Source organism: Panthera uncia (assembly GCF_023721935.1).
Source record: "Panthera uncia isolate 11264 chromosome B2 unlocalized genomic scaffold, Puncia_PCG_1.0 HiC_scaffold_25, whole genome shotgun sequence".
Taxonomy (NCBI): Eukaryota; Metazoa; Chordata; class Mammalia; order Carnivora; family Felidae; genus Panthera; species Panthera uncia.
Window position 1 is genome coordinate 3653209 of NW_026057581.1, and position 26133 is coordinate 3679341.

At 48.9% G+C, this 26133-nt stretch overlaps 1 protein-coding gene across 2 annotated transcripts in view; it reads right to left on the bottom strand.

Moving 5' to 3' along the window:
* Positions 1-3384: 3384 nt before the first annotated feature.
* CARMIL1 (capping protein regulator and myosin 1 linker 1) overlaps positions 3385-26133 on the bottom strand; it is a 310173-nt gene continuing 287424 nt past the window's right edge. For both annotated transcript variants that reach the window (XM_049654691.1, XM_049654692.1), the window contains 5 exons: positions 23690-24116; positions 17424-17499; positions 16359-16571; positions 13290-13430; positions 3385-4439 (listed from right to left, as the gene is read on the bottom strand). In XM_049654691.1, the coding sequence (XP_049510648.1) occupies positions 4303-4439; positions 13290-13430; positions 16359-16571; positions 17424-17499; positions 23690-24116 (994 nt within the window). In that variant the 3' untranslated portion in view covers positions 3385-4302. The remainder of the gene's footprint in view (positions 4440-13289; positions 13431-16358; positions 16572-17423; positions 17500-23689; positions 24117-26133) is intronic.

The following is a 26133-nucleotide window of genomic DNA, read 5'->3' on the forward strand; positions in this document are numbered from 1 at the left end:
TTTTAAAAAAATTTATTTTTTGAATTTATTGCCAAGTTGGCTAACATACAGGGTGTCCAGTGTGCCCTTGTCAAAACACGCTTTTATAGTTCTGCTTCATCCAGTCCACCCGCGGGAGAGACCAACGAAAAACCAAAACACAAGAAGAAGAAGAAAAGTACATCCCTTGTTTTCAACCTTCCCCGTGCCTCTGTCCTCCCTGCCCTGGTTTCCAGCAGTTTGGCCACGGAGCTGGGCTCTGGGCTAAGGAAGTTCAAGTCAGGAGGGGAGCGTGTCACTTAGGGCAGGACACTGAACGTGGCAGTGGTAACAGTGAGGGCCCGACCCCTCCGCTAGTCCCTTAGCACCTCACGAAGAGGGGGAAAGGAGGGTCAGGCCCACGGTCCGCGGCCGCGTCTGCCTGGTCTCCCAGCCTGCTCCCCGGACAGGCCGTCCAGGGCATCGGCCACCGTTCCTGCTCCAGGGGAAAAGCAGAGAGGGACAGAACGAGCACACCACGCGGTCTCTGCACGGCAGGGCCACACTCGGGTGCCGCTTTCAGTCTAGCAAGCGGAAGCCGTGAAGCAAAGAATCGTCTCGAGGCCATCTCAGTTTAGCATTTTCACACGGGACTGAAGCCAGGCACAGCTTCTCCGATGAAAAGTCGGGGCTCTCCTGCCCTCTGAGAGTAATTCCGTTGTAATTTTTCACTTTGCACAAGAAAATGGATCATTTGTTTTCCCTTCACGTTTGCACGGTTATTTTCTCTGGGAAGACTGTTTTGCAAACGGCGAGTTAAAACGATGGTCGATGCAAGCCAGCGCACAAGGAGGGGGGAATGAGGCGGCAGGGGCCCGAGCTCAGCTTTCCTCCTGCCCGCACTCCTCCCGTCCTCCTAAACCAGGCGTGACGCTTCTCTTCCTGAACAGTCAGCGGCCAGTTTTTAGTTGCAACTGAACTTCTCTGCGACACCTGACGCCGGCCTGACCGTTGCTGGCCAGTGCCATGTGCCAAGTACATCCCAACTGACCGACGTTAAACTAAGGGAAAGCAACATTGGAAGGTCGGCCTGCAGGGTCCAGCCACACCCTGTGAGCAAGCAGCCGTGGTTCCTGGATTATCCAGCCCCTGCTTGGTGTACCTGGGGTGGGCCGGGAACCAGCCGCATCCTCGGTTCCGGGCTGGCACGCGACCCCAACAGGAACGTCGTCACTGTCGTTTAGCTTTATGGGAAGATTCCAGACCCTTCCTGGTAGTCAGTCCGCTTCTCTCTCAGTCTTGGGATTTTCTGGGAGTCCAGAGGGCTCTCTGGGACAGGGAGCTCCTGATCTGCTCCCTTGCGGTCCCAGCACCTGGCTTCACTGGTCCCTGAACGTGTGCACCTGACGGGGACCCAGAATCGAGGTGCGGGTCCTAGAAGACCTGAGACGTCAGTCTGCTCTCCGCCCCCAAGGCATCTTTCTTTTAGGGACGTGTGATAAATGGCAGACCGTTTGTGTCCCACCCCCCAAATTGTTATGGCAAAGCCCCAACCCCCAACGCGGTGGTACGTAGAGGTGAGGCATCCGGGAGCTGATTAGGTCATAAGGGCCGCGCCCTCATGAACGGGATCCCTGCCCTTCAGAGAGTCACCAGAGACCTCCCTTGTCCCTTCCACTGTGTGAGGACACAGCAAAAAGCCATTTACAAACCAGGAGGCAGGACATCGCCAGACACCGAATCTGCCAGCCCCTTGATCTTGGACTTTGGGCCTCCAGGGCTGTGAGAAAATGTTTAAGCACCACCCCCCCCCCCCCCCCCCCAACAAGTCTATGGTGCTTTTGTTATAGCAGCATTCAGGGACTAAGACAGAAATCCTATCTTCATATGTATTCGTGAACATATTCACAAAACAAACACCAAAGCCCACATGCCCTGAGGGAAATGCACTGGCCTTCAGCTCAGCAGATACCCCGTGTTCCTGAACTTGGTTAAGGGACCCAGGATGCGGAGAGTGTGGGGGCTCGGTTTCTCCAGGAAGCAGAGGCCAAAGTGGGACTAGACTGTGGGGATTTTTGTGCCGGGGAAGCGTCTGTGGGGGACGCGTGCGTGGGAGCAGCGGGCGAGGCCGGCACCCGCAGACCAGGCTGCTGGCGACCACCCGGGGAAGGCGAGGGAGAGGCGGCCTGGATGGAAGGGGCTTCTGCTGCTCTCAGTCCCGGTCAGGCCAAGGGAAGGCTGCCCAGCAGAGGCCGGGGGCGAGGGTGTCACGGTTCTGGCACGAGGGCCGTGCTGGGCCCGCAGGGGTAGCAGGTGCAGGCAGCCAGACCCCCACGGCGCTTTCCCTTGAAGGGGCATCTCAACAGGTATGTCCTGATCGTCAGCACGAGGGGAAATGGAGTCTCGCTCAGCCGCTCGCCTCCCTGGGCCACAGGGCTTATCTGTATACACTCCACGTCTTACAGTATTGCTCGAAAACACGCACTGGCTCCTGCCACATACCGTCGAGTTCCAACTCCAAGGCCAGTGACCGTGCGGCCTTCTCCCGATGCAAGAATCCAGAGAGAGATCTCAGGTGGGGTCCTCACCACATGCTGCTCCAGGTGAAAGGGACCTTGCTCGCTCGGAGATGAGCACGTTCTGCCGTCTCCCCACTGACGCCTATGGCCTGACGTGGGTCACATCACACATTTATGGGGGACGCTACTACGAACCAGACCAAGTCCCTGTACTTGCGAAGGTATCGCTTCAAGGCCCTGCACGAACATCCCCTCCTCTGAGGCCTCAGCGTCACAGAACTAATGCCCCCCTCCCACTGCAATCCGCTGACCACGAACGCAGGCTCTGTCGTGCCGCGTATGGTGTTAACTCACCGAGTCCCGTCTCTGCCCGCGTGTTTCTCCAGCTTACGCATCCAGCAGAGGCGTCTGTTCCGATGGGCGTGTATGACATTATGACATTTAGGTGGAAGGAACAATCTGTGTCTTCATAGACTCTCACGCAATGGCAACAAACCACTCAGTCCACATTTACTGGCACTCAGTCTGTGTAGCGGTGTGTGTGTGTGTGTGTGTGTGTGCACGTGTGTGTGGTGGGGAAGAGTCATGTCACACACGCCCCGACTCCTATAATTCTTCTTTCCAACCGTCGACCGCACTGCTTGTGAATTCCAAACACCATTCACGCTTGCACCCCTTTTAGGGCCCTTCATCTGAGGGAACGGGGAATGCATCAAACTCACAGACTTTTGATTAATTTCCTCTTCTTCGCAAACGTGAGAGCGGACAATGGATTAGCGAGTTACATCTATTTTGAATATAACAGGTTTGATTATCTGGGGTCTGTGATCATTCTGGATTTTAGAAACACGAAGTTCATGACCACGAGCCCATCCTACATTTACGAAAGAACCAGAGAAGGCCAAAATTCCACTTGTAAAATCATTTTATTGGTATAAATATACATGTGAATAAAATACCTCAGCCTGTAATGTAAGTGAATATTTGTGAAATGTCTTAAAAAGAGTAGTGTTTTGATTTTTTTTACAGGTGTCAAAGTATTCTTAAAATCATACATTAAAAGCTAATACGCAGACAGAAATTATAGGCCTTCAAAAAACATGAATATTCATAAAACCTCATTCCGATCAACTATGTACATGAATCCGGGCACATCACATGGTAAGATCAGCCGTGGGCCTCTTTCACCCTGTTCTTAACTGGGCTCCTGGATGCTATCGCAAAGGTCACCGACCAAATTTACGCGGACAGTTCCACATCAGGAAGGAAGAAGTTCCCCAGGGGAGAACGTAAAAACCATAGCCAAGATCTAATATATATAATTTATACAAATTATTTATTAGTGTGCTCTGTCAACATACTTACAATGTGCAATTGCATACATCGAGAATAAATTGCTCTCTCGAGTCAAGTGCAGATCTGACACGGGTCCATGCAGCGGTACCCCACCGTCAGCCGATGGTGATACTCGTGTGAGGATGTGTCCAGGTACTTGGATTACCTCCCAAAACCCCTCTCGCGGGGCACACTGTCGCTGCCTCCGAGAAATTCCAGTAGGGCCCATGGAATAATTGCTGGCTTTCACTAAAGGCATATGGAGGAATGCTTCGGAATCAAATGCCGAGGGTCGGGAGAAGACGAAACAAATGTACTTCGATTACCAAAAAACCCAAATGGGTCTGTTTCTGTTTTCAAAAGGCAAGTAAAGAAAAGAAGGGAAAGGAAAAGAGCACCGAGAGAAGAACTCAGGAGGAAGCGTTGCCCTTGACTGCTCTCTAACGGCTAACAAAGCACCCCTGCACTGAGACTTGTGCACCGGGGACCTTTACACAAAAATAAACTCTCTCTCCGCTTCTTCCCCAGAGTCGCTAGATTTGCCGCCTTGGTGGCCGTCTCTACTGGAGGACCACGGCTTCTGTTCTGGATACTCCTGGGCCTGCTGGCCCCAGCTTCTCCTTGAAACTGGAATGGAAAGGGGAAGATGTCATTACGGTTGGTAGGGTACAATCAACGGCCCGACCGATAGTGGGGGGAGATGCAGGGGCCCCGAGGGGCGGGAGGAACTTGCTCAGAAACGACTTACCAGCTACGTTTAGAGACTCGAGGCAGAAATGAGAAACAAACCAACAAAAACAGAAGCAAATCATAATGAGAAAACACAAAAACAGGCCATGAGAGGGCAAAGCTCTCACGGCCGTGGTTGAGATCTGGGGGTGCTACGGACAGGGGAACTGATGGGGGGCCCTCCGACCCCTCACGCACAGCCGCCCCTCGTGCGGCCAAGGCAACAGGACAGACAGAGCCTGGCAGAGGCGCCGCTGGACAGATGTCCCACCTGATGCCTTCTGCCACCATCTAGACCTGGCTTTCTCTGCTCCGGGGCCATGACACAAGGAAGGACCCAGCAAACCTCAGTTCCTCGCGCTAGGAAGTGAACGGTTCAAAGCCTTGTGAGAACAAATGAATACTGCCTCGGATGCGGTCAGTCCTCTTGGAACCAGCCTCCAGGTGACAGAACTGTCATCATGGGTGCCCGCTCTGATCCCATATAAATATGAAGGACCCCCCGCGACTTCGCACAGCCCTGATGGGAGGGGTGGAGAATTACTGGGCTGGAGCCTTTGTTACGTGTCCCGTCGGGCATGCGTGCTTCAGGACTGATACACCTCACAACGCCCTGGCGGGGAGGTCTTGTAAAACGTGGAATTTGGATTTAAACGAGACCTCTCCCTGCAAAGTGCATGTTCTTGACAACTAGATCAGAGCTTCGCGGGTACCGTACCTCAGGGCGATTAAGGCTTATTACATATTAATCACCAAATCTTTTGTATAGATACCACTTAAGCCAAAAATACCAAGCCCCACACTTTGTGTGGTTTGAAAGCAGACAAAAGCTACCTCGTCACTCAGAAGTTCAAATGATCCAACCAGGAACACAGGCCTGGAAAGCGACAGGATCCCGCTGATGCTTCTAATGACCTTGACTTTGGCAATTATGCTAAAAACTCCTCTGGCCAGGAACTGACTATTCAAATGCTTAATCCATTAAAGAGCGGTTCAGGAAGTAAAAGCTCCTGAAACCTGATAGTTAAAATGCAAACATAATAAAGTATTTCTCTTGCCAATCTGGTTGTGGGGCCAGATTCTGATCTCTAGACAATAAAAATTTAAATGTAGTTAATTACATTAAATGGAAACCATCCACCCTTCTCAAGAGGATAAACTTCTCAAATCTCATCGTAAAAATAAGTAATTTTTTAAAAGCCTGACCTCTTTTTGCCTAACGCCTTGGAGCAAATTCTCAGATGGAAGGGAAAAGCAAAAAATATTACAACTGATTTTATTTTTTCGCTTGAGTCGTGTAAAAAAATAATAAACGTCCTTTGAAAGTTGTCAACCAATCAGGTTTGGGGGCAAAGGTAAATAATTTTCTAAAAATGGCTTGTTCTTTAACACAAAATCCATTTGAGAGTAATCCACAAAGAACTCTCTAAGTTTTCAGCTTCTGCATGTGCCACAACCAGGAGGAAGGACAGCAGATTTCTCGTCATCTCCAAGCCACTTTGCAATAATCTGACCTCAAAGTAGAGCACTGCTAGTGAAATCTTGCTAGAAAAATTTATTTATTCCCTTTTAAAACCAACATGAGCTGTTCCTGTGTATCAAGTGACTCAAAAACAAATTTCCGACGCTACAGGTTCAGAAGAAGAACCCAAAATGGTGACATACTGCTTATTTCACTTCAGAGCAACCACGTTGGCTCTAATTCTTAGATTCAAAAGCTTTCCATTCCGCCAGTATTTTAGCTTCCTCAAAATCCCAGGGCCTCATTCATGGTCTGTGAAATCAGAGTACTCTCTAAAAATGGACACATTCATGCCATCCAAAATGTTTACGTCGCAGGTAAAAAACAAAAGCACCCTGGATGGACCCAGGTCGCTGGAGCGCAGCTAACTGAAATTCAGAGAGATCTCCCATAGCGGTCTTCCTGCAGAAAGCAGACCGTCCTTCAATCTGCATCGTTAACAAGTTAACAGACTGGTTTCTGGGTCGGTGACATACACCCAATACGAGTCACGAAGGCACAAATTTTAATGCGTCCAACATAGTCACTGAGAGGAATAATATGGCCTTTCTAGAGGCCCCACAAAGCAGTTCACTAAGGCACTGACGCTATTTAAAAATTCACTGATTAAACTCTTGTGGATGTGAGCAGGATCCCGAGACTAGTCCCAGGCTGGCCTTTCCTTAGCGTTACAAGGAGGTGCGTGAGTGGACAGGAGACCGAGGCAGGTGAGATCAGGGACCTAAAATCACACCAGTGGCCAATGTACTCGCTCTCCCAGCCTCCCACCTTCTCATCAGTCCAGATCGCTGGTAGGAACAACTTTGTAGGGGGAATGTTCTTTGTTAAGTTAGTTTTCCAGTCCTTAGGCAGCATCTATTTGACTGCATATAATTAGGATGCTAATTACAATTATATTGAAGTAGGTTTGGTCAAGCTCCCACTAACGAATAGTCCTAATAAGATTATGTCTGCTTGAAACTTAAAACTCTAGAAGTTATTCTAAAATATAAGATTCAGGGGGCGCCTGTGTGGCTCAGTCGGTTCAGCATCCGACTCTTGATTTCTGCTCAGGTCACGATCTCACAGTTTGTGGATTTGAGCCCCATGTCAGGCTCTGTGTTGACTGCACAGAGCCTGCTTGGGATTCTCTCTCTTCCTCTCTCTCTGCCCCTCCCCTGCTGGTACGCTCTTTCTCTCTCAAAATAAACAAACAAACAAACATTTACAAAATAAATAAGTGGAATATAAAATTCAGGCTTTTTACTAATTCAGATGAACCTTCTCCTGAGCAGCCTGACTTCATGCTTGACTTTATACAGGATAAAGAAAGTCAGGTTGCCTTACTACACGTCCTCAATGCAAGAATTCACACCGTTAACGTACTGGGGCGTCTCTGTGTGTCTGTAGACGTGTTTGGTGCCATCCCACAAACCATTAAAATGATAAAAAAAAAAAGTGCTTAAGTCAACAGGCTATTCAACATAAACACTGTGTGTATACTCACATCCCATCTACGGTGGCAATGATTGGTGCAGGAAGGATTAAACGTGAAATCTGTCATTCTGGAAGATGATTTGACTTTGCATATATACATGAAAAAATATATACATGTATCATATACACACAGACACACGTGCTAATTTTAAAGCTTCCGAAATGTGCACATGAATTCGGAATTAGAGATGCATTTGAAAATTTGAGCTCTTCTCCATTTTAAGTCCCACCGACATCCATCTTTCCCACGAGGAAAACGTGAGGACCTTAAAAATAATATTCGGTAGCCAGCCCTGATGTTTTTATACTTGCTGGCAGGAGCCAAAACTGCTGACCAATGGTTAAATTTCTTTTGAAGAACTCATACCGGGGTAGCAGAATCCAGATCTGGTGAAAAAAAGTAGGATACAGCACTGGCTGACAGACCGTAAGCCACAGCCAGATATTTTGCTGGTTATAGGCTGGATTATGGAAGAAGCAAGTGACATATAAAAGACATCTCAGAGTAAGATGGCCCGAACAAACAGGGTACATCATAATATATACAAAGCCAAACCAACTATTTTCTTCAAGAAAACAGGACATACTCTAATGAAAACATCACAGCTTATAATTAAATGCAAGACGGGAAAGGACACGAGATTCAGAAGTTACAGATATTTTCAGTAAAAGAAAGCAAGCATTTTACCTGTCCAGTCAATACTAAAATAGCCACACAATTAAAACAACAACCAGGATAAAAATATGCAGCATGCTTTGAGAACAACAGCTTCTGTTTGTCACACGGATACACGATTTAGGAAAATAAGAAAGCTGTTTTAGCTTACACGAAGCCGCTCCTGAAAGATTTAAAGGAAAGTACACAGCACGGGCTAACAGAATTGCTCTGCTAAATGCCGTTTGTTAACCAGGAACTATTCAGAAAGCAGACTGCTTTGGAATTCTCAAGGATGAAGACAGGCAGGTGGGGGAATCGGCACTAACAAAACAGTATTAAAATATGTGACATAAAATTACTTTAATTGAAGCTCCTGTAAAAACTACTTTTTTGGTTCCTGTTGCTATTTCTAGAAATCAGGGCAGAAAAGCAAACACAAGATGGTCCTGTTTAATTCCATCACACTGATACAGCCCATCGGAGGGAGTAAGTCCAAGAGGTCGTGGAAAGATCTGAGCCAGGCACAGAACTTCTTGCCTTCCTACGATCTGGCTTATTCCTGTGGCCAACCTTTTTGTCCTATCTCAAAGCCTTCCTGCAGGACTGGTGCGGTCCTGGGGGTGGTCTCCTTGTGTGTTACATGAAGTGCTTTCAGTGGCTTCTGGGAAGAAGGAACACTGTGCTCCATCAAGGTGCTTTGTTAAGTAACCAAGTGATAGAAGTCAACCGACACGATAGTTCAAATGTAAATCTCCCAAATCTAGAAACATCTATGTGACCTTCTCAAAAGGGGCAATATAGAGATAGGGCTTCTGATTTAATACGCTCTACAAATAACCTGGCCTCTCTTCAGAAAACAAATGTCTTAGGTGTTCGTTTATGTGACTTTTCTGTCACTTGAAGATAACAGGTTTTTCAGAAAATATCAGAGAAAATCTCTTAGGAGACTTATTGTAAGCACGTGTCTGTAAACGAGTCTACCACGCAGGAAATCCGGGTGCGTGTGTTCCAACCAAACTTTATTTACAAAACCCACAGTGGGTCATCGCGTTCGTTTGTTTCTTACAGGGTCAAACATAGGATTCCTCGGTAGTGTCCGTGACATCACTGGTATTTATTGATTTTAAATTTTTAATTGAAGTCTGGTTGCCATATAACATTACGTTTGTTTCAGGGAGTCCTTTAAAAAAGTGAAAGACCAAGTCAGTTGTTTTTTCTCGGGCAGGCGCTACCTGGCCCAACCAGAATGTTCATCTGTGATCTATAGACTTCACTCTGTGCTGTGGGGCGTGTCCTTAACCCCACCAGCTCCACCCCGTTAGCTAGCAAGGTGGGAGGGGGGTGGGGCCAGATCGACAGGCAGGTCAGAGTGCACAACTCATCCAACGGTACCGGCCAAGAAAGCTGGCCGCAAGTGTTGCTCGAGGGAGACAGCAGATGCCTTCTGGCTGCTGTTTTGGTTTGTAAACCTCTGTCCGGGAAAGTCCTCAAAGACAACAGTTCCCACCGGAGGCGCCGTAATGCAGCCGGTTGTGAAGCCGTAAGGTGGGTCTCGTAGGAGGTGTGTTATAAGTAACAAGGTGCGGAAGTTTCAGAATGCTTTATCCTTTTGCAAGAAAGAGGAGTTATTCCTATAATCGGGTCACTTCCATTAACTTGCCGTGTGGGGCGCTTTCTCAGAAGGCCGTGACGGGCACGGAGTTGCAGCTAGAATTCTGGGCCACATACTTCATCCTTGGGAGCCTAAATACACTCATGTGTCAACCCCCGACAGAGGTTTACCGGAAGAAAAGTGCCCTGTTTCAAGGGAAAAAGTACTTTAAAGCCATCTCACATATCAGAATATTCTACCTCTTTTTTTTTTCCTTTTATGATACTAAGACTTCCTTTCAAAGATTTTCAAGTCAGATTTATAAAGAAAGTTATTAACCAGCAAGATCAGAAGTGCGGAGTCACAGGAAAGACATTTCCTCTCTGAATCAGCAAGGCTTGCTCTAACATTTCCCACTGGAGTTCAAAGCCAATTTGAAATTAACAGTTTGAAATTGACAAAGCCTTTTTTGTCTCCTGGGACTGTCTTCACCTGAACGGAACACGACAGAACTCACCACCGTGTCTCATGGAAGGCAGGTGGCAAAAAGCAACAGCCGTAAAATAGAATCAACTGTCCTTAGAGGTTGAGACCCTTAATTGGTACTTTTCCTTTCTCACTGAAGGGTCATAAAAAGTCCAATGAAAGGTGGCGGGCATTTCACTGATCCTTTCCTAAAACAGCGTCAGGTAAGGTGTTAGGCCAATACCTTCTAAAGGCAGAAACTGTACTCTAAGAATTTCTTCCCCAATCCCAATTACAGTCGAACAGAAGAGTATAGCGAGACCAAGAGAATGGGAGGCATGACCCACATGTAAACCCACATGATCACGAAAACTGGAGAGGAAAAATCACCCCACTCCAGAGTAACTCGATCCTCCTTGGTTGAGTTTGAAAGTTTAGATTTTGAAGTCGATACTTTTTGCCCCAAAGGGAAGGACCATCCTGTTGCCATTTAGAAAACCAACATGGGTTGTAGGAATAATCCCCGAGCCAGTCCCGGGATAGAAGTTACTCAATTAAAGTTTGTTTTTGTTAGTGCCAATTCATAAGCTTTGGGTCAGTGAAGGGATGATAAGCGAAGGCTCTAACCATTTGTTGGCTGTGACTTCCTGTGCCCAACTGCCTTCACCTCCTCTTCTGCAATCGTGGAGTACAGTTTTGAAGATCTTTTCCCTCCACTGGAAGGCTTGCCAGTGTCATGATCTGAATGTCTTTTGTAATAATCTCCTCTTTGCACTACTGAGGAAAAGGGATTCATTTTACCCTTTACATTAGCAAATACATCGATGTGTTGACATTAATATTAAAGACTGTTAAGAATTAAATATCCAAGAACCCGCCCCACTTAGGCTTTCGGGAACCTACAGCATTGGTCCCGCACACACCATCATCTACAGAATTCAACAGCCAACATTATGGAAATGTGGTGCAAAATGAGGTGAGCTCCGAGTCTGCCCCCAAAAAGGTGCTAACAAAAGGCCCCCGTGGTATCACTTTGATTCCAGGATGGATTAACGAAAATCACATTCACTATGGGATAATCCAGAAGAATCAGAGCCATTTACCTGTTTCAGAAATGAGTTGGGCATGCTAGTCCAAAGGGAGGCACAGAACAAGGAAATGAAGTAACCAGCATGAATAACGTACAAGAAAATAGGAAGGAGCACATCAGGAACGTTTTCTAAAGAAAAAGACAGGGCTCACAAGTGGCTGTCATCCCCGGGCCGGCGCTGCCGATGAGCTAATAAACTGAAGTCAGAGTCTTAGCACCTTGGACATTTACAGGCTGTTCTCAGACGGCATGTATATTTCAACTCCATTTCAATACCAAGTGACACCACCAGGATGATCTCTGTGCTTAACTTACTGTGGATCCCAGGGGCAAGCTCTACAGTCCCCACCTAGAAAGATGGGGGCACGAATCATCCATGGTGTTTGCTCTCAAGGGGGAACGAGGAAAGGAGTCACACATCTACCCCAGAGCTCGGAAATGTCTGAGGAGCAACTTAGTTTCTCAAGAAAGAACACAGGACTTTTCCAAAGCAGCTAAGGGTACGCCAGTGGCGTCCACTCTTCACCCTCCGTGGCACCCCTTCGTACTCAGGGGGCTGTATAGGCGTCTAGAAAACATCGCTTTTCATAGACGTTAAGGAATCTTCAAAACCTCCTTGTAAGTAAAGACACAAAGTCAGCAGTTGCAGAAAGAAGGGGAAATGAAGGCAGAGTGGGGGAGGGGCTGGCTCAAGTCGGTCTGACTCGGAGGTTCCTTTTTCTACACCAAGGCTCGCGGAGGCTGTGGCTCTAACGCCAGACCCTCTATTTACTCATTCCGTGTAAAGTAACTGTAGGCGCTAGCTACCTTTCATGGCTTTGCTACTCAGTTTGACATGAGTGGTTTATCAGCTTTGGTCAAATCCCTACCTCCTTTTATTTATAGCTAATAGGTGAGGGAAGCTTGTACCCACCAAATGAATCTGCAGGATGGAGACGAGAAAGCAGGCAGTGTTATCTTTTTGTTGCTAATCATTTATTTTTATTATTCTCCTAAGTCACAAAGATAGTAGTCAGAAGTATTCTCCATTAACTTCAACACAAGACTGCCATTAATAAAACAGGCCAGTGGAGGAAGATGTCAAAGCCAGAAAGGTCAAGGAATTCTAAAAGCATCAAACATCTAAAATAAAACAAAGGCAGCCTCAAACCATAATGAGAGCCATCTAGTCATGGGTAATGACTCGTGGGGCTCCGGAATTTCTTCATCAGCGGGGCTTAGAGATGGCAATTATACTTTATGGAGGGTAGAACCCAAAAGTCAACAGTGTATTTAACAGAGCGTAGGAGGTGGGTGACAGAAATGCAGGGGTGCTGAGGCCACCCTCCACTCATAACTCTTGATCTGATTCTGGGAGATGGGCACCCACGTCCCAGGATTATCTTTCTCTGGTCCCAGCAGATTAAGAGGAGCAAAGCTGGCCCAATGATGCCCTGAAAGCGTCCAGGCAGGTGCCTGGGGAATAAGGCATGTCTGACTTCATGACTAAGCGAGTGTAATGAGCTACAAGTCTCCCCCGCAACCCCCCCCAGCCTGAGGGGGCTGCTTATGAAGCACAGTGATGGTAATTCACAACCGGGGGAAGAGTTCTGGGAAATAATGAGACCTAGAAGCCTGTAAGCGGCACCCAATGAGTCACAATATATTTAAGGCACTCCGCACCTGCTGGGAGCCAGTTCAGGAGTGCCTAGTGATTACAAAGAAGGTAAACCTTGGGTTGGGATGTCTGCTAAGCATTCATTCTGTGTATACGGTCCTCTGTGAAGATCCAATGTCATCGATAAGGTTGAATCAAGCTTCTGAACTAGGAAACTGCTCTGGTCCCAAAAGTTCAGTCCAAGGAATGCTGATTTAAACTCTAGGATACTCGTCAAGACCAGGGTTAATTCCCTTCTCTTGAAAGGACTCTCCTTGGAGAAAGCTAACAGAGAGAAAACATTTCTTACCTTCCTGGGAAAGTGTCCTGGGACTGGGCTGGGGGCTAATCTGCCCATCTCTCTCCTTGTCCGAAGGAACTTTTTTCAGGACAGGTGGGAGAAGAGCAATTTTCGACGAGCCAGAGCTGGATGGGGAGTCCGGGATGTCCTCTAGGGAGACACAAACACATGAGTCAAGCAGTTGCACAAGCTGGATTCCTAAAACATAAGCCAGGTTAATCTTGAAATACGAACGGCCAATCACTTTTAAAAAGTATCCTAGAATTTTTCTGGCCAAGACGGAATGTCATGTCTCTGCAAGTAACAGCTATATACAGTAGGGAGAAAAATAACTGAAATTTATAAAAGGTTACAATCTCTAAAACTCACAGACAGATGTGAATTTATGTCGCTGACACGGAATTTCGGTGAGCTGATATTTGAAAAGGACACTGCCAGTAAGTCAATGTTCCTTTGCCTCAGACACAGAGGCTGTCTGATTTTCTTAAAATACGTGATATTTATAACCCACTGCCTTTACCTGTTGTCCAGTACAGTGGTCACACGTACCTATATACACATACTGAGACCACTAAGAATAACTTGGAATCAATGGGCTTTTACTTTTTTTATTTAAAAAAAATTTTTTTTTCTTAATGTTTTTATTTATTTTTGAGACAGAGAAAGACAGAGCATGAGCAGGGAAGGGGCAGAGAGAGAGGGAGACACAGAATCGGAAGCAGGCTCCAGGCTCTGAGCCATCAGCACAGAGCCCGATGCGGGACCGAACTCACAGACCCTGAGATCATGACCTGAGCTGAAGTTGGATGCTCAACCGACTGAGCCACCCAGGCGCCCCTCAATTGGCTTTTAGAACCAGAAGGACGTTGGTGACCACTGTACAAATGAAGAGATTAAATGACCCGCTGAGGGAAAATGACAAAACTTCTAGGGTTAGAACTCTAGTCTCTTAATTCTAAAGGCTACTTCACTCTCTCTGAAAGGATTTACTGAACTGCGTCCTTTTCTCTGCCCTATTGCCTGCAAGGTTATTTGAGCTTGGTGTGTGTAAGTGTGCGTGCACACGTGTGTGCCTGTGTGTACAGAGGGTTCTCTCAGCCTTCGCCTTCCAATTCAACTCTCCTCCCTGCGTCACTATACACACAGGCTGTCACCTAACACCGCGGAAGACCTCTCCCTGCTTGGGGCGGTCTCTCAGAGCCGAGGAAGGGAAAGGAGGTGGCGTATTTGAAAATGCCTGAATTCTCAAGCGCTACGAAAACAAACGAGTGTGTTAACATAATTCTCGACAGACTAAGTGCCGAGAAATGAACGGACACATTTAACAAATAGAAAACAGAAGCTCCTTGCAACGGAGTATTGGGAATCCGCCTGGTTTTGCATTTGGAATTGGCCGCTGGGGAGCTAAAGTACAAACGAGATCAGGTTCGTTTTAGACCTGTTTCCTTACCGCAGACGAGGGATAAACCTTGCTGATGTTTTATTTTATGCCTTCCCTCTCCCCACTCTATCATGAAGGTATTTTGTGTTGCACCAAGAAATTTTTTGTTCCCTATCATAACTTTGGTCTGCAAAGAGGTTTGAGCAGAATGAGGCAGTCCTAAGTGATCTGCTTCAAGGGTCGGCTGCTGGGGGGTGACCGCAGGGTGTCTCTCTGTGGCTGCTCTTTGGAGACTGTGCACCGGGTTTCTTGAGGGACCAATGGGCTGTGAAGACCGGAGGGCATTAACCAGCTGGCCACCAGCTTGGTCAATGAGAGGCATGTTTGAGGGAAAATGGGAAAGACCCACAAGTGGAATGAGTTTGGACGCCTGCAACATTATCTTTTCTCATTCTACCCAATCCTCTACGTGTCGACGAAGGACTACGATGAGGCGTGCGTCTTACTTTCTAGTGTGCACGCCCGTGGGAGTGGTCACCCCTACAGCTAGGGGTCCTAGGGTCCGGCTGCCGCTCACCAGCCGTGTGGCATGACAAACTTGAGCGTCCCTGGGCCTCACACTCCACATCTGTGGAACGGAGCTGTGGTGAGGACATTAGGAGTTTATCCACATAAAGCACTTAGCACACGGCCTGGCACAGAGTTAAGACTAGCAGAGATGGGGCGCCTGGGCGGCTCGGCCGGTTGAAGCGGCTGACTCTTGATTTCAGCTCAGGTCACGATCTCACGGTTCGTGAGTTCGAGCCCTCCATTGGGCTCTGCGCTGACAGTCCAGAGCCTGCTTGGGATTCTCTCTCTGCCCTGTTTGCACTCTCTCTCAAAATAAAAAATAAACATTTTTTAAAAAAGCATTAGCCGTGATGATGATGGGCATAATCTGACTGTATATCTCTACCTTATTTGCCTAATCATTATGGGGGAAAAAAGTGAAGATGTGATATGGGGTTCAATATATTATCCACTCTATTTTTGCAAATGTTTAAAAATTTTTTTTAAATGGACTGTTGGAGAAAAACAAAGAAAAAAAAATCGTACAGGGAAGAACTAATACAGGAGAGAATAAGGCAGAGGCCCATCCATTTCTAATATTTTTAAGCTTCTTCTATCATTAGGTTTTCTAAACCGAGAGTCAGCAAGCTTTTTCTGTAAAGGGCCAAACCTAAGTATTTCAGGGTCTGCAGGCCAACGGCCTCTGTCACAACTACTCAACTCTGCCATTTTAGCGCAAAAGCTAATACAAACGGCATGGCTGTGTGCCGGTGACATTGTATTGACAAAAACAGGCCCGTGGTTTGCCAAGCCCTGTTCTAAACCCTCAATATTTCACAGAATCTGGGGCAAAAGGAGAGGAACTTACACTTCCTTATTTGTGTAGACCCTGGAGACGGATCTCAGAAAGCTCAATCAAGCGATTGGGTCAACACAAGACTGTTTCCTCTTGTGGCCCTCCCACCTGCCACCTGTATGCAGGGGCAGTCTCAGAAACTCTTCAGCCTTTGCCCCTTTGGAAGCCCTTCCCGCGGACCCCCTGCGCCCACGTTCGCCAGTAGCCCCTGGAACCATCTGTGAGTCCCGATCCAGCACCCTCCGGAGGCCAGCCGGGCACGGGGCCACTCGCTGCCCCGTAAAACCCTTACCAGGCCGCGAGGCGGCTCTTGGTTTCTGCGGGATGGTGGGGCGTGCCGCCAGGCTGGGTTTGGGGGCCTGCGGCAGGGGCTTCGGGCTGGTGGGCGTGTTGGACGAGCTCCGGGGCCTGGAACCCGCGTCCACTCTGGGCTCCGCTTTGGCGTTCTTTTCTGGTGTTCCCAAACCGAAGCGGTTCTCCGGAACACCTGGGTGCGGCTTAGGCACTAAAATAAAAACAGGTACAGAGAGCACACTTTACGGGCAAAATCAGAGGCGGAAGAAGCTGATCACTGGGAGCGAGAAGGGGTCCTGCTCTCGACTGCCACGCCCACTTCTCATGTCTCCTCGCAGGTATTTCAGAACAGAACATGTTGTTCTAGCATGCTCTTCGAGTCCCCTCACGCTGGCAGAAGACGACAATGCTTTGCGGGAAAGCAGCGCACTTGGTGGTACCCTTCCCATCACTCCTGACCACCCCCCAGATGCAAGCCTAAGTTCAAGCGTGTCCACGTCCCTACTAACGTCCAGAGGGGACGCGGTGCTCAGTGCGCTAGATCTTTCTCAGGTCTGGCACGAGGTAGATACAGGTATGACTGCCTGTAGGTGCCTCGGTTCTGGACAAGCATCAGCAGGTAGGGGTCTGGCTGCAAGCCCTCAGTGACGAGGGCTACGCGACATCCATCACCTCGCATTTAGCGAGAACCGTGACGATGTCACCTCATCTCGCACCCCTGCCCTGTTGCTGCCTGAAGCGTCTAGACCACAGGCGGAAACAAGCTGGTTAAATAATGAGCTACATTCCAGCTCTCACGGCATAAAGATTCTGGGGCTCAACCCAGGAATCTCAAACAGCAAAGTGAGGTTCCTGACACGCAATTTGTAAGTTACTCTCCGTTTCCACCAGAGGAGCCTTATGATTTTGCTACACCTGCCAAGGATATCGGTGCAGAAAGGAAAGAACGTGAGAACCTATTCTCACGCCCCGTTTTGATTTTTCTCCGGCGAATGATGTGAGGCTCCTGGAACCGGAAGCTGAGCGCCTTTCCCGACGGGGTGACGGCAATCGCCAGATTTACCTGCCCCACCTGCATCCAACCGCTCTTTGCTGCCCAGGCCGGAAGAATCCTGAGACGCTGCATCATTCCCAAGCTTCTAGAAAAATCAAGCACACGGCCCCCCAAAAGTGCATTTTTGTTTAAAATGTAAGAAAAAGAACAAAGCAGATAATAAACGACAACAAATAGTGGCCCCTTTACCACTGTCACACCGACTGTGTCCGGCCTGTCGCCCTGAGGGCCTCCTCCTAGGACACAGTTCTGAGGAGTAAGTTATTTTTCTGGGTTTGCAGTCAGGCCTCCGGGGTCCCAAGTGTGGCCAGTTCCCACGGGTGACAGGTGCGTGGGTTCCGGGGAAGCCAGTGGGCTTGGTGATGTCTCCTGTTTCCTGTGGGTTTTTTGTGGAACACCTACGTGTTCTCTGCAGCCCGATGCTCCCAGCAATGGGGCACGGACACTCTGTAAGGTGACAGGACCCTCTCCAAGCTGGGTTCCAACAATCAAGTGTTAAAAGCAGCGGAAACCTTTTCACTCCGACGTACAAAACAGGTGAAAAGGGGCCCAACACGGGCAGGGTCTTCCTTGTCATGGAGCCAGAACCACAGGGACACAGACCGACGTCAGGAGGCAGCGGAGGGACAGGCCGGAATTAATTTTAAAAAAACCCAAGAACTTCGGGCAAAGGGGTTTGTGACGGCAAAGGTGGGGAAGGTTGTTTCAGCCGGAGCTGTGACTTGTGTGGCTGGGAATCAGCCTCGTGTGGTGCAGAAAGTCCCCCTGAGACCGAGGCATTTAGACACAAAAAGTCCCATGTAAAGAAAAGTCTAGTGTTTGCTACCAAGAATCCTACTGACAATGATAATCTGCCTCTCCTGTCTAAAAACACAAATAAGGTGGGCGGGTGGAAGGGGGGGAGGGGGGGTAGGGGGCTGAGGATTCCCAGGGCGGCCTGACCTTGGCCTGCCCCTTCCTGCTCCACTCACGTGCCCGACAAGCCTGGAGAGCAGGTGTCTGCCGGGTTTGGCACCTCTACGGAAAAGTGATCCTGAGCACAGGAAGCCCCGTGCCAGGGCTGCAGGAGAGCCCTGGACGTGTCTGCAAGGTGAACACTAGCCGAGAAGTCCCCCGCCTGGACCAGCAAGGGTGCCCGAGCCTTTGAACGGAGCGGTCAGGAGGCGGGGCTTAACCAGTCCCAAAAGCCTAGTGCCTCTCCTCGCATCTTATAGCCTCTGGAAGGCACGTCTGTCTGGGCTCAAAAATAAGAAGGCGGGCTATTTAAAGTGGCCAGGACGGAGGACACATTGAAGGAGACACCGCCTCTCAGGCCATGAGTGCCCAGCGCCCCGCGTGCCTAGAGTTAAAATATAATTCTAGGGGGTGTGCCGGGGTGGCTCAGTCGGTTAAGCGTCCCATTTCAGCTCGGGTCACGATCTCGTGGTTCGTGAGTTCAAACCCGTGTTGGGCTTTGCGCTGACAGCTCGGAGCCTGGAGCCTGCTTCGGATTCTGTGTCTCCCTCTCTCTGCCCCTCCCCTGCTCATGCTCTTTCTGTCTCTCTTCTCTCTCTCTCTCAAAAGTAAACATTAAAAAAATGAAAAAGATAAAATATAATCCTAGGGGTGGCTCTTACTGTTTCCTTCCCGGCTTTCTCAGGTAGTCAACAAATAGCAAAAATGACTGCATGGAACAAGGAGGAAATACAGAGCAGACAGCTGACCAGGCGGCCCCAGGAGAAAGCGCGTGGCCTCTAAGCAGACACCGCTTGGTACTCTGCTTTGCTAATGAACGAGAAGTGCGCTGTCCTCATTTTCAGGTTCTTTCTCTTTAAATACGTGCATTAAATGTGAACAGTGTCAAGAAAATTATTCAAGAGAAGAGTGAGGACACCATACTTTTTTTTTTTTTTTTAATCAACCGTCTATTGACCACTGGCGTTTATGCTGCTGACTTCCTCAAGAACACAGTCATGGAATTTTAGGGGAGAATATTCTTACACTCATGTTCGCAACACTTCTTTATTATCATTCTGAGAGAATATGCCTGACTGGTTTGAACTGTAAGTACAGCCATACCTCATCTTATTGCGCTTTGTAGATACTGTTCCGGTTTTTGCAGATTTAAGGTTTGTGGTGTCACCGCACGGTACAAGTCTCTCAGCACCGCTGTTCCAACAGCACTTGCTCACTTCGTGTCCCTGTGCCGCGTTTTTTTTTTTTTTTACGATATGCCAAACTCTTCCGTTGTTGTTATATCTGCCGTGGCGACGTGTGCTCAGTGATGCCGCTCTTGTAACTGTCTGCGGTGCCGTGAGCTGCGTCCACGTAAGGCAGTGAACTTAACTGATAAACGTACGTGTTCTGACCGTTCCACCGACCGGCCGTCCCCCTGTCTCTCCCCCGTTCCTCAGGTCTCCTTAGTCCCCGAGACACAACGATATTGAAATCAGGCCACTCGATAGTCCTACGACGGCCTCTAAGTGTTCAAGGGGAGGAAGAGCGGGGCATCTCACTTTAAACCGAAAGCTAGACGTGATTAAGCTCAGCGAGAAAGGCACGTTGAGAGCCAGGGCAGGCCGAAAGCTAGGCCTCTTGTGCCAAACAGCTGCCAAGTTGTGAATGCAAAGAAGTGAAAAATGTAACCCCAGGGGTGCCTGGGGAGCTCAGGGAGTTAAGCGTCTGACTCTTTTGGTTTCGGCTCAGGTCATGATCTCAATGGTTCGTGGGTTCGAGCCCTGCACTGGGTTCGGTGCTAACAGCAGAGAGTCTGCTTGGGATTCTCTCTCTGCCCCTTCCCCTGCTTTCTCAAAATAAATAAGTAAACTTGAAAAAAAAAAAGGTTAACTCCAGTGAACACACGAATGATAAATCAAACAGCCTTATTGCTGATAAGGAGAGGGTTTGAGTGGTCAGCATAGAAGATCAAACAAGCCCCAACATTCCCTTAAGCCAAAGCCTCATCCAGGGCAAGCCCCTGACTCTCTTCAGTTCTATGAAGGCTGAGAGGGATGAGGCAGCTGCAGAAGCAAAGCCTGAAGCCAATCGCGGTCGGATCATGAGGTCGAAGGAGCCGTCTCCACAACAGAAAAGTGCAGAATGAAGCAGCACGTGCCGACGTGGGAGCTGCAGAGAGTTCTCCAGAAGATCCAGCTGAGAGAGTTAGTGAAGGCGGTTACACCAGAAAACAGATGATCGGTGTAGACCAACAGCCTTCTTCTGGAAGATGCTGCCATGTGGGACTTCTGTGGCTGGAGAGGAGACGTCCATGTCTGGCTTCAAAGCTTCAAAGGACAGGCTGACTCTTGTCAGGGGCCAGTGCGGCTGCTGACTTGAAGTTGACGCCAATGTTACCATTCCAAAAATCCTAAGGCCGTAAGATTGAGGCTGGCCCTACTCTGCCTGTGCTCTAGAAATGAACAACAGAGACGGGATGACGGTGCATCTGTTTACGACGTGGTTTCCTGAACACTTTAGGTCCCCTGTTGAGACCTTCTGCTCAGGAAAAAAAGATTCCTTTCCAAACGGCACTGCTCATTGACAGTGAGCCTGGTCACCCGAGAGCCCCGGTGGAGACGCTGTTTTCATGCCTGCCGACACAACACCCATTCTCTGTAGCCCACGGATCAAGGCGTGATTTCAACTTTCACGCCTGATTCACGGGAAGAGGTCGAAACATCAATGCGAACGGGACTCTGGAAGCAGTGGCTTCCAACCCTCAGGGACGACTCTGAGGGCCCATCATGACCCCAGCGGGGGAGGTCAGTGCGGGTGTGGTGGAAAGAGCTAGAGAGCTGTGGAGTTAGAGGTGGCGCCTGAAGACGGGACTGAACGGCTGCCGTCTCGTGATCAAACGGACACAGTTGTTGCTTCTGACGGAGGAGCAAAGGAAGTGGCTTGCTGAGCTGGAATCTACGCCCAGTGAACGTGCGGTCAGGACGGTTGAAGTGACAACAAAGGGTTTAGAATAGGACATCGACTTGGTCGCTAAAGCAGCGGCCGGGTTTGAGAGGGCTGACTTCAATTTGAAAGCAGTTGTACTGCGGGTAAGATGTTATCAAACAGCATCGCCTGCCACAGACAGATCATTTGTGAAAGGGAGAGTCCATCGATGTGGCAAACCTGACTGTTGTCCTATTTTACGAAATCGCCACCCTGATCCGCCAGCAGCCCTCAGCATGGAGGCAAGACCCCGCACCAGCAAGCTTGGATGACGGTCGGCATGTTTTATCAATAGACTATTTTAAAATGAAGATGTGTCCGTTGTGATTTTAGACATAACTCTAGTACACGCCGCATAGCCTACAGTATCGCGTAAACATAACCTTCTATGTACTGGGAAACCCAAAACCTCACTTGACTCGTTTTACTGAGATATTCGCTTCATCGTGTCGGTCCGGAACCGAACCCTCGATATCCCTGGGGTCCACTGTATGAAGGATTCTTATTATTGGTGGTGTTTAAAAAGACACTAGATGGCGCTACGAGGTCATTACTATAAGCCTCCAACAACTAAGACTTCTAAAACCATAGGAATTTTGTCGCTCTGAGTCAATTTATGCATCAAATCCAAAGCACATGGAAAAAACCCTCTAGCATCTCCCCATCTTTCTACCAAAAAGCAGCTGTTCATCAATGAAAAACAGTGATAAAATAAACAGCTCGTTAGTGAAAACAGCATGTTCATCGTTGTAAGGAAATTCTATGAAACAGATTGCAATTTAAACATTTCCTTGGGCGTCTGACTTGCCAAAGATGCGGTCACAGAATTCTGACTAGTGCCTGCCTTGCTGAATTAGCAGAATGCAGTCACATGGTCCCCTCTGCAGCCCTCTCCACCTTCTGTAAGGGGCAGTGAGCGAGGTGGGAGAGATCCATCACTAGGAAACGGCGGGATAACCACAGTGCCGGTGGAGGGCTATGGTGAACAGGTGTAAGATCCCGTGCGATGCAGGATTTAATGAAAACAAAAAATCAGTCAAGTAATATAAAACGGCCTCTGCACTCTGGTATATAATACAGTTGGAAGAACTTTCTAAAACTCAGTGGTTCGTTGGGGCGAACTGTTTCATTCTGACACTTCAAGGAAAACAGATGTGCGATTTTCCTTTCTTGGGGAAACCCAGTTACATCAAAGAAAGAGCTCGGGATAATGCACAAAACCCAGAACCCGGGTTCACGTGGGCATGTGCATCTCCATGACCACAATAAACCTGCAATCTTTCCAGTAGCTGCAGGAGAAAAGAGAGAGAAGAGGGGAAGAAAAAAACCCACAATGTATATTTTAAAAGATGTTCGAAGAGTAAATGATTCTCTGAGCCAGAGTTTGGGGGGTCCTGGCCATTTTTAAACGATGAAGTTTTTCTCCAGAGCAAACGACAACATATCTCAATGGTCAAGTACCCAATCAAAACTAACAGAATACGTTGCCTTTCTTTTCTTCTGGCTTGCAAATCTGGAGTACAGCGGGGAATTTTAGGCTTGGAAAAGGGAACGAATCATGAAAAAAACTGAAAAGCAGATCTACCTTTATATAATTAGAATCTGGTTTCAGTATTTAAAATTTTTTTTAATTTTTTTTTTTTTTTTTTTTAGTATTTATTTTTGAGAGAAAGAAACACAGTGTGAGTTGGGGACGGGCAGAGAGACAGGGAGACACAGATTCCAAAGCAGGCTCCAGGCTCCGGGCCGTCAGCACAGAGCCCGACGTGGGTCTCGAACCCGGGACCGGCGAGATCATGACCTAGGCTGAAGTTGAACACTTAATGACAGCCACCCAAGTGCCCTAGATGCTTTTTTTATTTTTAAGTAGTCTCTACACCTGACATGGGGCTTGAACTCACAACCCTGAGATCAGGAGTTGCACGTTTGGCCGACTGAGCCAGTCAGGCACCACCCCCGGTTTCAGTCTTTTTATCTGCTTCTGTCAGTTCTACTCTGGTCACCCTGGGGTCTCTGTCTGGACTCAACAGACTCCGTCTTCTCCCAGATTTGAGCATTTTCCTGGAACAGGGGTCCATGCTTCTGACTTGCACAGGAAGCACCTCGGCAGGGGGAGGAAAGGCCGCAGACTCTCGGCCAAGGACTTCCTTCCAAGCACTGTGGCCTCAGGAGAGACGGCCCCTGTCCCCGAGGGGAGCACGGCCATGCCTCGGTGCCCTGTGCTCTTTTGGAAAAAGCCTTTTGTTCTGGGATCTGTATGCAACCGGACAGGCTAGTTCTGCATCCCCCTCGCCCATAAACGCCGAGTGGGGCACCACCCCGGAGACGCCCCCGCAGAAGGAACGCGCCCTCACCTTCTGCGCCCAGGCGGCTCTCCTCTCCTGTTTGGCCTTCATCTCCGCCAGCAGACCGCTGCCCATCACCTGCACCCCGTACCTCCGCCCGGCCTGTGGGCTGCCCTTGCTGTCACTCCGGTCTGCCTTCCCCACGTCTTCCCCTGGACTTTCCTCGACGGGGTCGGGTGTTTTCATCTCCTCCAGCCGCTCAGAACTGCCATTGTGCTCCGCTGGCTTCGCGTCCTTCCTGGGTGTGTCCGAGGCCGGACTCCGGATGGCCCCTTTGGGCGACGAGGGCTCGTCCGTCATCAGGACCGTCGGGGGCCGCTCCGTTTTGGACCGGGATTTGATTAAATTGAGAAAGCCGCTTTTCCGAGAATCTCGCTTTTTCTTTTCGTCTCCTCCTTCGCCAAGCTCATGGGACTCGGAGCCTCTTGCCGATCGCCTGCGATTCAAAAGAACAAATCCTGTGGGTTCTGCTGTAATTACAGTTCTAGCAAGAATCCGTCAAGACACAAATATGGAGCTTGCGGCCTATAGGGCGACCATCACGAAGCATTTCAAAATTTTCATTTGAGTCACTGCACTTGGTAAACAGAAGTGTGGAATGTTGTCATCTTGGGTCACAGGGGAGGGGACTGAGGTTCCACCAAAGAAGAAGGTGTAGGTGGTGGGATTATTAGCAGAATGAGGTCTTCCAGCACGAGCAGGGGAGGGGCAGAGAGAGAGGGAGACATGATCTGAAGTAGGTTCCAGGCTCTGAGCTGTCAGCACAGAGCTCGACGTGGGGCTTGAACTCATGAACTGTGAGATCATGACCTGAGCCAAAGTCGGATGCTCAACCAGCTGAGTCACCCAGGTGCCCCTAGGTATTTCTGTATTTAAATGCTCTGCTCACTTGCCTATTTATTCTACTTGTAAGAACTTTCAGAAGCTGGCTCCTCAAAGACTGAGGTGGGCAACAGCCTTATTTAATTTGACTGATGCCAGAAAGGTCAAGATTCCCCCCAGAAGCACCCGAAATCCTTGCACAATCACTAGATAACACTTGAGATCCCACCCTCAGTGCTCCACCCAAAGATGCGGGTCCTTTCTTAAATGGAATACCACCAAAAGAGGTTAACAGAGACCGTGAGCTTTGGGAGAGAGTTGTAACCAAGAGAACATTCAGCACCGGGGGACTGGATGGGAAAAGAGTGAGTGAGATGGGCCAACGGGGAGGTCTCACTGCCGCCTTTCGCTTACAGCTGGCAGACCCAATCCCCCTTAGCTCCTCTGAGTCCCCAGCGATCACAGCCAAAGGTTTAAAGAAAAGAAAAAGAAAAAAAAAAAAAAAAAAAGGCAAAAGCCCCAGAGGGGAGGAAAGGCAAAACCAACAAACTTTGGAAGCCAAGAGAGTTGTGAGTGACAAGGGACGTAAGAGACTTGGGGCAGCTGACCTCTGGAGCAACGAGAGGGGTGACGAGAGGTGGAGGGTTTGCGCGGGGCTCCAAGCACCTCTGGGAACAGAAGGAAGGGGAGGCCCCGGAGAGGGAGAGACACAGAAGCCCGCTCGCCAAACCCTCAGACCCTCCCCCCACACCAGAGACCAGAAGGGCCCCTTGGCGCCCAAGTTTCCCCGCCGGGGAGGGTGAGGGACGGACAGCAGGACGGCTGAAGAACGCGTGCTGTCGTGAGAACACGAGGCTCGGGTAGAGGGTGGCGGACCGTGGCACCCAAGACCTGTATCTCTGGCACACGGATCACTTCAGGCTGATTAAGAAATAGCAGATGCTGCAGAGGCTCTGAAAACTGAGTAGAAGTTGCCCTTTCAGAAGAAGCATTTATACTTATGGGAGAAATCTCCCTTGTCAGGGTGTCTCCTCTCGGGAGCAGGCAGAGGGGGAGAGCCGCATCTCTAGAAACTTCCCAGTGGAGAAGGTATAGACTTCAGCGTATACAACAGCCTCACCCTGTTCACAGGCCTCTTCCTGGTGAGCTCCAAAACCCATTCCCCAGCCCCCATCCCAACGTTTTTTCTTTGGTCTTTAACTGAAAATGGTATTTAACGTGGCGGCTTGGGCCATTCTGGAGAGCTACTCAGTTTTTCTGGGTCGGTCTCTCCCATGTGGATAGGAGGTATACATGTTTTTGAAATTCTTTCCTTTTTTTAGGGGTGGGGAGAGGGACACAGAGAGAGAGAATCCCAAGCTAGGCATGGAGCCTGACACAGGGCTCAATCTCGATCCCATGACCCTGGGATCATGACCTGAGCTGAAATCAAGAGTCAAACGCTCAAATGACTGAACCACACAGGCGCCCCATGTTCTTGAACTTCCGTTAGGTTTTTCTTCTGTTCATCTGTCTTGTATTACAGGTCTCAGCCTAGCTAGGCCTATCTCAGCCAAGAACCGAGAAGGGTATAGAGAAAATTATTTTTCCTCCCATACAATCCCAGGAAAGCCTGCATATTGGGACAGTGA